This window comes from Amphiura filiformis, chromosome 13, assembly GCF_039555335.1.
Source record: "Amphiura filiformis chromosome 13, Afil_fr2py, whole genome shotgun sequence".
Lineage (NCBI taxonomy): Eukaryota > Metazoa > Echinodermata > Ophiuroidea > Amphilepidida > Amphiuridae > Amphiura > Amphiura filiformis.
Genome location: NC_092640.1, coordinates 53,753,118 through 53,766,676, shown reverse-complemented (window position 1 = coordinate 53,766,676; position 13,559 = coordinate 53,753,118). Strand labels below are relative to the sequence as shown.

The following is a 13,559-nucleotide window of genomic DNA, read 5'->3' as shown; positions in this document are numbered from 1 at the left end:
AATAAAACACTTTTCTTGCACCACATTTCTAAACATGTTCGATTCCTAAACACCAATGTCTAAACACATTTCTAAACATGTTTGATTCCTAAACACCAATGTCAAATTTCCTAAACACAGCCCATCAAATTCCTAAACATGTGTAGCATTTAAACATGTTTAAAAACATGGTGCAAGATAGTGTTTAGAAAAGTGTTTAATTCCTAAACACACTTTTTGCAGTGCAGCAGTATATAGTTGATGAAGTGGTGTGCTATCAGGAGTATATATGTGATTTTTTGTTTTATCATTTCAATTTTATTCATATTACACATAAAAACAGATATATTAAAAAGGACAGGAGGGATGAGAAGGTACACGACCATACCAGGCTCAAACATCCGCAGGTTTACGGTATTAAACAACAGCACAATACAACAAAATATAATTGCGGGTTAGAAAAAGAAAACATTTATTTTATAGAAAATATTGCTAAAAAAATGTTGACAGGGGCCCACCCAAAAACAATTGCACTAAAAAGATAAAATAATGGTCTAAAAGACGGTCATGGTCATATTTTGAGTAAACAAAATGAGTAGGAACATAAACTTGCACGTGACTGGGAGATTTCAAAAGTTTTTCAAAGACCCGTTTCATTGTTTTGTTTGTTTGTTTGTTTGTTTGTTTATTTGTTTGTTTTTTTAACTAAGGGAAAAATGGAACTCAGGTTACACTTATTATAGAGCTTGTGATGAGGCCTCTTCTGCCTATTTCAACACAAACTAACTTTGCGCCATAACCATGTTCTTACAATTCAGCAGTTAAACTATAGCGTATTTATTTTGTTTGTAATCATGGGTTTTGTGGATGTTTTCCTCGAAAGGAATGCTGAGCTCAATAATGATGGTGGATTTAGAGCTTTCGTTTACGAGACCAAGATCTGCATGGTCTTTGCTGCGTGGGAAGGATATCAGGAAGAATTTAGTGGTACCATCTTTGTGATCAGATGTGGTAGATAGTGGATGAAGTAGTTTGCTATCAGCAGTAGATAGGCCTAGTTGATGCTATCAGCAGTAGAAGCTAGTAGATCGTTCATGAAAAAGTTTGATATCCACAGTTGATATTGGATGAAGTGGTGCGTTAGCTGCTATAGGTAATTGATGTAGTAGTTTGCTATCAGCAGTAACTATTTGAAGAAGTAGTTTGCTATCAGCAACATATAGTTGATGAAATGGTTTGCTGTCAGCAGTTACTAAATTTGGGTAAACCTTTTCGGGCTGTTGCTGCAAGGGGCGGCAAAATTAACATTATATTTAATCAATTAACATTATCTTTAGCCCCAATGGTAGGAGCGGCCACGGTAGGCCTACGCCACTGGAATGAACAAACAAACAATGCCAGAACACCCTTAAAAGTTACATCGCATGTAGTCTTTGTCAAAGACGACTCACGATCCTTGCCGAGGGGGAGCGGCGAAGCCGCGACAGCTCGCCGCGAAGCGGCAAGTATCAGGTCGAAGCCGCAAAGCGGCGAGCGCGAACCGGTCGCCGCGAAGCAGCGACCGTGAGTTTACCATACTATACTCCTATCCTACACATGTTGGTAGCTCGTGGGTAGTAATCAGTTTCCCAGTCTGTAACACAGACTACATCGCATGCTGCGCTTTCGCTCCACCATTTTTTTGATCAAGCGCCCTCTTCCAAGTTGTAAGCTGCCAATAGCAGGGGCGAGTTAAGGGATGGGGTATGAGCGTTTAGACAGTATCAGACATATCGAATTGCATTCTGAGTACGAAGAATGTCCTTCTGATATCAACTGTATAATTTTGATTTTTTGAAATTCGCAATGTAATACACATTTTATGGATATTTAACAGTAGGCCTACTCGAAGTAAACTTTATAAATCTGATGATGTGTAGGGGAGACCGGGGATGGAAGTTACACGGGGAAGTTGTTACGGCACCTCTCAGTGTGCCAAGCTGGAATAAGAGAGGGCAGGCTAACTGACATCCATATGTTGCCTACACATCACTGGGGTATACTGCCAATCGCGAGCTTCCTTTCGTTTTTGTAATTTGGGGGGGTGCCAATATCCAATCTTTGCATAGAGATTATGTCTATAGCCTGGTAGGCCTACGTTAGGCAAATAAAAAATATTATTTTCTGCTTCCTGACATCATAAGCTTTCCATTGATATGTAACTTTATTTTCAATGAGGTTCACCTTTAAAAGCTAAAAGCAAAAAGCCAAACAAAAAAAACCCCAAAAAACAACAACAACAAACAAACAAAAAACAAACAAATAAAAACAAAAAAATGTATTTATTTATTTATTTATTTATTTATTTATTTATTTATTTATTTATTTATTTATTTATTTATTTATTTATTTATTTATTTGTGTGTTTATTTGTTTATTTATTTATTTACGTATTTATTTTTATTTATTTATCATTTCCGGGGTTTGGTGGGGAAGGCTAAAAGCTAAAAGCAAAAAAGCCATACAAAAAAAACCCAAACAAAAAACAAATAACAAACAAACAAAAAACAAACAAACAAAAACAAAAATTTATTTATTTATTTATTTATTTATTTATTTATTTATTTATTTATTTATTTATTTATTTATTTATTTATTTATTTATTTTTTTATTTATTTATTTATTTATTTGTTTGTTTGTTTATTTGTTTATTTGTTTATTTATTTACGTATTTATTTTATTATTTATCATTTCCGGGGTTTGGTGGGGAAGGCCTTAAAAAAATCAATAAATATTTTAGTTACATATCCAGTGACGCAATCACTTCTCCAATATGTAATGTTGTAAAAAAAAATCACCACATAAGAAATGTGCAGTGAGCCACCATATCTTAGCCATCAATTATTCGTCCCATGCGTCTGGGAGACTTGTATATACATTGTGCTTTGACACAGCGTAAAGTAAGTAACTGGAACCAGCGAATTAACCAGGGTGAAAAAATAATTTTGCAACTACGTTCGTTCACACGTGTTATGTGATGCACGTAAAGAACACTGTGCAGGTATTCGTCTAGTGCATAGAATGGCCGAAGATACTATAGTCGATAGTCAGAAATCAAATAAGCAAACTAATAATACCGAAGGATCTAATGATTCCAATGGATGTTCTAAATCGGAGGATAACGCCAATAAGGTAGACATAAACGGTAAGTGTGATTTTTTCTTGCAAACATGCATGATGGATTGATGAGACCATGTACTCAAATGCAGCCACTGTACCATGTTATGTATGCATACATGTACAGCATGTACAGCATTGTACGTATAGTACAGTGTGAGTGTTATCAACGTGTCTACATGTATGATGTATGGCGTGCATGTACAGTATTTTTTTAATGTATTTTTTCATATTTACCTATTATTACCGGTACAGTTTTGCAGCATTATCATGCATATTATTTTACATGTTTATGAAATTATGTATTGCTGAGTGTTGTTATCGCAGATCCAGGTCGCAGATATCGTGCGATTCCAGTACGTACATGCATGCATGTCATGACATGAGTATCATCCATGGCTATGCATCATTTATATGATCATAAACATGAATGATAAATGGATGGATTCCGAAATAAATTAATAATTAATATTATATAAAATTCATAATATTTAATTGCTCGATAAGGCTTGTGTATAGGCCTACATGTAATTTATAATATTTTAATATCATGGATCTATTCACTCGGTCGGACATCCGGGAACATTGTCCCCTTCGTCCCCTTTGCACAAGCGTGCGCACACCAACCAGCTAGGTTTTACAAGGTTATTTCCCCTTTGTGACGTCAGCCCGACCAAGAGAATGAATAATACAGCATCAGCCATTGGCAACCAATCAAAGTCCCCATGTTTTGTCGTACTGAATTCTCACATTTTTATTATGAGGGCAGATTGTTCGATCGTGCGTATCACGCCAGCGTTACGCACCTTACTTTGAAAGTCTTCATGTTTTATACGAGAAAGACAGTAGAAATATGCGGTATCATGTGCATAGCAGTTTTGCCGGGGAGTTTGGCCCGTCGCATTTCATGGAACAATTGACAGCCCTCATTGGGTACCGTACATGATGGCCTGTCAGACACAAAGTGTACCGGGGTACGGTAAGTTTAGCTGGGGGATTTGTGATACAGTACAGTACACATGCAGTTTTAATACTCAAAAACTCTAGTCTAGCTTTGAATTTGCACACATGACACGATAGTTATGTACGTACCGGTATTTGATGCTGGAGTGCAAATTAATTGCTATCGTTTTTTAATTCGATCAGCGTTGACATTTTTTGCAATTTTTATGTATTTTGTTTGTATGTTGAAATTTGGATGAAAGTTATTTTGATGAGTCAACTGTATTAAAATCTCTTAACTTTTTGCATATATTTTGAATATAATGTTTTGTTGATGTGCAATTTTACTTCTGAATTGCTTGAGAAATCTCTAGAGCCATGAACTTGCTCACTGATGACCTTCACATTCAATTCAAGGACAAGTCTGTATGTTGTGTTCAAAATCTAGTATGCATTAAACACCATGTATCGTCCTTAAAATCAATAATGGAAGTTCAGAAGTAAACACAGCCAATCACGACAGGCAATTGCATCAAAATGTTGCTGAAATTGCACTTAAAAAACAAAATTTTGGACTGTTCAAAATAGGCAATCTGTAGTACTCAAAAGATACAGTTGACTCATCAAAATAACTTTCATCTAAATTTCAACAGGTATGGAGGACAAGGAGTCTTAGGAGACAAATGTACACATGCCAAAACCAACATTTTTGCAAATTTATGTGGTTTCTAACAATTTTGCGAATCAAGATTAACTCTCAATCGTCACATGATCACACACTGAGTGAGTGGTCATCAGTCCAATCATACTTTCATGGTCAAATGTATCTTTATAGTGGACCAGATCCGATCAATATCAACTAATGCATCCTAATATCACTTAGTGTACACAGATAGGGGTGAACAGGCAAATCACTGCCTGCATCTTCAGGAGTGTACACCTGGATACACACAATAAATCATTGATGACCACTTCAAATGAAGTTCATGTGTTAATTCAAGGAGCAAATTTGTTTGTCAGATAACACTACATGTAGATATGATACTTGATGAAAGACCAGGTTATTTTTATCAGATAGGACTAGTACTACCAGTAGTAGTACGTACACAACACAACATGTGATGACAAAGTTCATTCTAAGCCCAATACATACACTTGTACGCTCTTTGAACGACCTTTGAATGTTGGGTACAATACAAAAACTCATTACTACACAAGTAGAGGTTGACTTTTGAACTATGATTATTGAATAGATGTCATGAACTATGCCATTGGGATGAGATCATGTTGGCTCACAGTCTATATTCGCCTATTTATACCAAAGTGTGTGTGGACTTTTGGACCTGCAGGCCTCAAAGTGTTAGAAGACTTGGATGACTTTATCAGGTAGCCAGAAGAAAGCCAGTGTTTGATTGATAAGTGGTAATTTGTAATCTGTACATACATTGTATGATGAGCCTGCAGTGTACATACCGTAACCATGCAGGTATAAGCCTACTTTGGTCTACAAGCCCACCCCCCCCCCAAAAAAAAAAAAATCTTTCTGGAAAACAGGAAAACTTTCTGGAAAACAGGGTAGGCCCAGGGGTAGCGCTAGAACTAAACACTTGAGTGTCCGCAGGGACCCCCGAACTTGCAAAAAATTAAAAAGCAGGGGGTCCGGAGTAGAGTTTGGTGAGTCCCAGTTGCACAAATGCAGCATAAATAGTATATCTGCAATAGCGCTAGTTTGAAAAGCTGGGGGTCTGCAGGGACCCCTGAACTTACAGAAAATTTAAAAACAGGGGGTCCCAAGTCTATTTTGGTGGGTCCTGGACCCCAAAAAGCAACTTAGCGCTACCCTTGGGTAGGCCTACACTGGGGTGATAGCTCAGTAATTTTGTCTAAGCTCATTAAAATCAAATATGTTGCTTTGCTCTACATGAAATTGATATTCCACACTTGCCGTATTTCGTTAAATAGTTGCCCCCCCCCCCTCAAATAAACGCCCCCACCACTTTTTTCAACCAAGATGTTTAAAAAATGCTGATATTTCCATGCTATCTTGTGTAGTAAGCTTACCAAGTTGCCCACATGGTCGATAATAGCGTCACTTTTGGCGAAAATCTGGATTGGAAACCCGGAAGTGAACCAGAAGTCAGTGTTTCTAGTTCATAGTTCGTCATTTTAGCGTGAGTTTTAAATTTACCGTTAATTATCGTTATAAAATTGACCTTGAATAAACGCCCCCCCTTGGTAAAATGTAACGCCCCTGGGGGCGTTTATTTGATGAAATACGGTATATTTTCAATGATGATTTTTACTGTATACATCCAAGTGTGAATGGAGTGAACTTGTCCATGTTATTAATCTAGGAAGTTTGTGGCAGATGTTGTTGGAACTTGAGCAAATTGGGGGAAATTGGCTCAAATTAAATTAGCATGGTTTCTGTGATTTTGGGGTCAAAAATGCAAACTTCCAAATTTATTTGGTCTTTGGAAAGATGAACAGTCTGGACAGAGAATAATAACACACTTGTAACAAAAGTTATATAGGGACAAGGAATCCAGTTACTACACTGGAATTTCAGTGACTCAAGACAAGCGGTACAGTTACGTTATTTATGATAAGAAAAGAGGTACCACTAGAATGTACCTCATATACGGTATGAACCACTTGTCTTGAATCACTGAAATTTCACTGAAGTAATTGGATTCCTTGCCCCCTTATAACTTTGTTACCAATGTGTAGTTAATATTTTTGAGAAAAAAATGCAAAATTAGTCACAAAATTTATCACGGGGTGTAGTACCACCTTAATGAAGCATGTGCCATGCTCCTTGCAGTTGCACCAATTGACCTTTTCGGTAAATCCCATAAGCCTTTGCGAGTACACCTACGAACTCGTCATTCTGCGTCACCCCGCTCTGCGCCGATCGTTTATGGAACATTGTTAGTGCGCATTGCAAGTCGGCGTGACGTCAAATGACGAGTTCTCAGGTGTACTCGCAAAGGGTTATGGGATTTACCGAAAAGGTCAATTCAGCAGCAACTCCGTCCTTCACATTCATACATGGCTAACTCCATAGAAATGGTACATTTGCATGAATTTTAAAAGTTCATTCAATGCTTCCAAGTTATTGTTTCCTGTAAAGTAGACTAGCAAAGCTTTCAGAAACCAATCTTGTTTTTTGCCTCGCATAATTTTATACATTTTTATGACAATTTGAAGTTTGGGGAATTGGAACAGCTTTGTGTATCCCTAATTTTGCAGGAAATTGCTGATCTTATGAGTATTGCAGATCCTAGTGTACATGCACAAAAGATATGTATTAGTGGTTTAATATCAGCTTTGATATCTTTACTGCAATTCCAGAACAAAATTTAAATCCATCAGTAACATTATAAATGTATACTACTGCCTTCAAATATGGGTATTAAAATGTCCCGCCTGTCACAGAAAAACATCAAAAAGTTGTTTATTTTCTATATTTTAATATATTTTTTTTTCAAAACTTAATTCCTATCTCCTATCAAGTAGGCCTCATATAAAAAAAAAAGTAAAATTGTTCACTGACATTTAGTATAGAAGATATTCCATCTCAAAATGTGTCCCGTCTGTCACATTTTAGCATCTTACCATGTACAATCAAATGGGGGGAAATTTTCAAGTCAGACATTTTTAGTTTTTTACTTTAGATTCATATTCTGCACTAAATTTTGGCCAATAAAAAATGATTTAATGCTCATTTTGACAATTAAAATTCCATCTGGCAGTCAAACCATTGTAAACTCTAAAATGTGATCATTTGTATGGGTACTGGATGTTTGAGGTTGACTCCCCTCACATGAGAGGCCTCAAATGATGTTTAAGGTAATATTTTATCATGATTAGATGTTGTTTGTAATATCTGTGTGAAAATAAATCCCACAAAGTATATTTGAGCAATTCGCCATTGCTCTAAAGAACACTGTAAAAAATGTTACAAAATGGTCCCGTCTGTCACGTCCCGTCTGTCACGACTTTGGCGAGCCCAGGTATAAAAATCTCAGCTTTGTATTTTTTGAGTATGATGTTTACTGAGAGTTTATGTACCAATATTTAATTTTGACAGCATTTTTCAATAAATCTCACTTGAGAACAGATAGAGTTTTGCAAGAAGGTACTTTTCTAAAAAATGATGTTTTTTCCGTCCGTCTGTCACGCTGTATTTCAATTTGCAACCATACAGCCATTGAATCACTTGGTTTCATCTTGTGTGTTTTAAATTAAATTATGACATGTTCTCTTTGACTTGGAGTATTAAAGTTTGGGATATGTCTTGTAGATTTTGTTGTTGAGGCATTTGAAAAAAAAAAGGTCTATCTAAATGTCCCGTCTGTCACGCTGGAGTTAACCACATGTACAATGTACCCTCAATCTATTTCAATCACGTACACTTAAGAATTTTTACTTTTATTTTATTTTCATATTTGTCAACATCCCCTCAATACTGTCGATTGTCGAATATGAATATAACCACTTTTCTCTCAAACTTCACAGAAGTATGAGCTATACAAGTGCTCAAAATTGTAAATTTAAAAACATGCAAAGTATGTTAGTCTGAAATCGTCAAAGTGTGATAAATTAAACAATAGACCAGTAGAAGTATAACATACAGTCTTGTACAACGTAAGGTCAAATTTTAATTTTAAATTGAGGTCATTGAACTTTGTCATTGCCATGGGGGATGAGATCATACAGGTACCTTAAAAGAGGAAATTTTTGTGGGATTAATTTTTTGCTCTTCCAATTTTGAAATAAGTGCGAAAATAAATGTATCACACAAATTTCCCTGAAATACAGTACTTGGAGCTACAATGTAGTTGCCAAAGCAAGCCTTGTAGCGATTTCTTATCTCTTATTTTGTATTTGGGTCGGAGGGCTGCGGAGGGCTTCATTGGAACGTGGCTGGAGGAGATACCTTACTGGGCACGCTACTGGAATTAATGCATGACCTTTAAACATGGCTAGACCAGATACATGTACATTGACGCACGTGGAGGCACTCATGGAAGTCTCATTGTCATGAATTGAAAGCTAAAAAAGCTTGTACTAAAAATTAAATATTTAGGCTACAGGTTTAAATTAGGCCTAATGTGTATAATATTTTATCAACTTTATCTTCATCATTTGAGATCCCCCGATCTCATTGATGCCATTGTATTTTATAATGGTCATCATCTGCAGATTGGTCATATCATCAAAATTGAACATCATCATCTGGAACAGAGAATATAACTCACTATTTTATACAGCAGGACTTATTTTGTCCATACCTGAGAGTACATCAGACATGCACCTTACATAGTAATGAGGAATGTCCTTCTGATATCAAATAAGAAAGAAGTTAACTTCCAATTTGATTTTCCAATTTGATTTTTGAAAATGATATTTAAAGGAAGGATTAGCATGAATAAAATATGTTTGACTGTGGTTACATTCAGCGTTCGAAATAGGGTCGGTCAGCCGGCCATTGGCCTGTAACTTTTTGGCCTGGCCGGTAACTTTTCTGACTGGCATCTAGTTGCCGGCCCGGCTGGCTGGTAACTTTTTAAGGTCAAGCCCGGCTGGCCTGTAACTTTTTGAGGCATATTTCGAACACTGGTTACATTAATACACCGTCACCATGTACACTCTAAGCCTGTAAGCCAATAACTGTTTCTGCAGAGTTGAATAATGCAGGTCCAATAATTTATTCAATTTCTGTGTAGTTTGAAATTAGAATATATTCTTATAACATTTACAAGTAGGCCTACATTTCAAATGAGTAGATATGATTTTGTTGACGTTGTTCTGTACAATTTTGAACTACAACAAATCTGCCCAAAGTCATTTATTATATTCCCTGTCTCCTTGTTGAAGACAATTGAAAAACATGCACTTGTGCAATGTAAATTCAACCATGTGGAGCAACCAGGGATCAGATCAGGGGGCTTAAATTGGCACTGATTTCATAACACTAAATATACCTTCAAGATGCAGGTATGATTTTGTTGATGTTGTTCTGTACAATTTTGAACTACATGTACAACAAATCTACCAAGTCATTTATTATATTCCTACAAGTATCCTTGTTGAAGACAATAACATTATGTATGTTACAGTGCACTTGTGCAGTGTAAATCTCAACCATGTGGAGAAAGGCAACCACGTGGAGTGATGATCAGTGGGGCTTGAACTTGGCATTGATTTGAAACCCTCAGGATACAGACTAGACCATAGTCATGTTCAGACGGTCATAGAATTCTCGAGGATCTGAGTGACCGAAAATTACGATTCTTATTCAGTCGGTCCCAAATGTGTGTCCAGTCCACATGCAACTGAAGATTTGGAATCCTTGAGTTTCGCAACATTTGCCCGACAACGTCAGCTCTGGAATTACAAGCGGAAGCTTAGTGTAACCCATCTTGTGGCGCGCCAATTCGGAACCGCATTATAATCAAGGTCGTAGGTTACATGTAAGCTTGGCACTCATGAATCGCAAAATGTATCGTTTAGCGGTACACTCATGGATCACTTTGGGGAAATTAAGAAATCCCTTCAATTTCTTGGGGATAAATATGTGGGCAAACCATTGGAATCCTTAAGACACTTCACACGGCATATTTCCGAAAGATTTTGCTCGAGGAGACGAGGACCGTGTTGCTAAACAAAACTTAGGCACTCTGTGTGCTGTGAACGTGCCTTATACATTGTATACAATGTGGTTCAGTGTCACACATTCATTCATTCATGCACAGCCATTCATAAACTGAATAATATCCACTTAAAAGCCATCCATTTACACATGATGTCAAGTCACGTATACCACGTAAATATGCCATGTGAGGTTGTATGTTCCTCGTCATTGTGAGATTTTGAATATATATTTCCAGAGAAATTTATAGATTGTTTTATTACAATAATTTATCTACATAAAAATAGGTGGTTTGTAGATTTTTGGAAGTGAAGATCTGGATACTGCATTTTTGATAATTTGTTTTTGTCTGGAAGAGATATATTGTATCAATTGTAAAGAAGAAATTTAAATTTTTGATTCCTGTTTTTATTGTAGTTTGCTAAATTTAAATATCTACGTGAACAAAATGAAATGTATCTCTGTAAGTGTAGGCTCAAACTTTGAAAAAAAAAGGTTTGGTCTAAAACGTGTTCTTTTTATAAAAAGTCATGAAAGTTATTGCTGCAAAAATAAATTACTAGTAGTAGCCTATCTGCTGATGAACATTGAGGTTAGGCAACCTTTTCTTATTCAGTACTGTAGCCTGTGCTGGAATCATGTAAGTATGATAGAAAACACATCACATGCTTTGCATGTGCAGATGTGCTGCTCTTTACCCTATCAGATGTGTAGGCCATAAAAGTCTGTTTTTCAAAAACACAGTAACATCTTTCGCTATTATTAATTTCTCTATTGATTTCGAATGGATACAAGTTCAATGGATATTATCAAAACACTAGCAATTTTTTTGTATGTCAACCGTGAATACATACATACATACATATTTTATTTATTTCCATCATATCAAAATACATGCAAGCAAATTTAACAAAACGGCAAAATAGAATTTTAAAAAAGATGGCGGAGATGTAACAAAAGGCAAAAGCCTGAATTGAGCGTTACACCACCTTAAAAGAAATATTAGGCTAATTAATATAATACTAGAATTACAGAAATTAAGAATTACACTCAAATACAGATACATACATTTACACAAACACACAAAACAGATGTCTCATGCAACAAAAGCAAGGTAATGTAGGAAAATAACTCACAAAAATAAATCATTTGATCAATAAGTCAGAATTACGGATGTGATAAGAAAAATAGTTTCAACAAATCCTAAACCAATTATATACATGTACCAAATACTGATACATAATTTACAACAAAGATATATTATATGCTTAGATTTTTCTCCATGAGAAAAGACGACAAATGCTTTTAAAAGAATTTAAATTTCGAGCCGCTTTAATATCATGGGGAACGAGTTCCAAAGTTTAGGTCCCAAAGTTAATACAGATTTAATTTTGTGTATTTCGAGTCTGTAATCAGTCTTGTTTCTCGTATCATATTTGTGAATACTTTCCAATTCTGTAAATAAATTATCAAATGATTGAGGAAGTAAACCAGTTTTATACTTATACATAAATATACCCAGTTCTTTGTTGTACAATTCGAAAATATTTAAGGTATTATACTTTTCAAACAAAGGCTTTGTATGGCATAGATAAGAGCTATTAGAGATTATTCTTAAAGCCCTTTTTTGAAGTTTAAAAATTTTCACAAGGTACTCTTTGCTGGCATTACCCCATAACAATATTCCATAGGTCATATAAGGCAAAATTAGGGAGCAGTACAATTGATACAATGATTGTTTTGGCAAGAAGTGCTTAACTTTATTTAAGACACCTATATTTCTCTAACACACCTTATAAATTTCATTTATCTGTGATTTCCACGTCAAATTCTCATCAATTGTTATACCTAAGAATTTTGCAGTAGAAACACGAGTTACTTTACAACCATCTAAGTGAATATCAGCATTTATTTGAGCGTGTTTTGTTCGATATGCTGTTCCCTATAAGCATAAGGTTTGTTTTTGATGCATTGAGTGATAATTTATTGCATTTGAACCAATTGCATACTTCTTTTAACTCACAGTTCATTGTATCATAAAGCACATTTACATCACGATCAGTATGAAATACAGTTGTGTCGTCAGCAAATAAAATAAATGATAATAATTTGGATGTAAAACAAATATCATTCATATAAATTATGAAAAGTAATGGCCCCAGTATTGAACCCTGGGGCACACCACAAATTACATTTTCATTAGATGACACAACATTATTATACGATACATATTGTTTCCTATTAGAGAGATAATTTGAAAACCAATTGTGTGATACGCCACGAAAACCATAGTGATACAGCTTACTGAGTAATATATCGTGGTCTATGGTATCGAAGGCTTTTGATAGATCCATAAAAATACCTAGTGTATACATATCATTATCTATAGCCTCACTTATGTCTTTTACAAAATCCAGAACAGCCATATATGTAGCATGCTTGTTTGAAAACCATATTGTTTTTTGTACAGGATGTTATTTTTGGTCAAAAAATCATAACATCTATTGTGCATAATACGTTCCAAAATTTGGGAAAAACACGGTAACACAGAAACAGGCCTGTAATTACCAAATATTTCAGGGTTGTCCTTTTTGTAAATGTTTTCTTCTTTTTTTTTCTTTAAATCGTTTGGAACAACTCCACTACCAAGAGATTGGTTGAAAAGTATTTTTAGGGGGTAGGAAATTTCATTTGCAATTTGTTTTACAATATCAGATTTTATATTATCATGACCCGGACTCTTTTTGCTTCCAAGTTTACCTATTATTTTAGTTATTTCATCTTCGTCCGTTGGTTTTAAAAAACAAGTAGCACTGAAATAAG

General features: G+C 35.4%; 1 protein-coding gene across 1 annotated transcript in view; it reads left to right on the top strand.

The window, feature by feature from the left end:
• Nucleotides 1-2,990: 2,990 nt before the first annotated feature.
• The window catches only part of LOC140168519 (clustered mitochondria protein homolog), a 97,892-nt gene continuing 87,323 nt past the window's right edge, over nt 2,991-13,559 (top strand). The window contains exon 1 of the mRNA XM_072191922.1: nt 2,991-3,164. Coding sequence (XP_072048023.1) covers nt 3,041-3,164 — 124 coding nt within the window. The 5' untranslated portion in view covers nt 2,991-3,040. The remainder of the gene's footprint in view (nt 3,165-13,559) is intronic.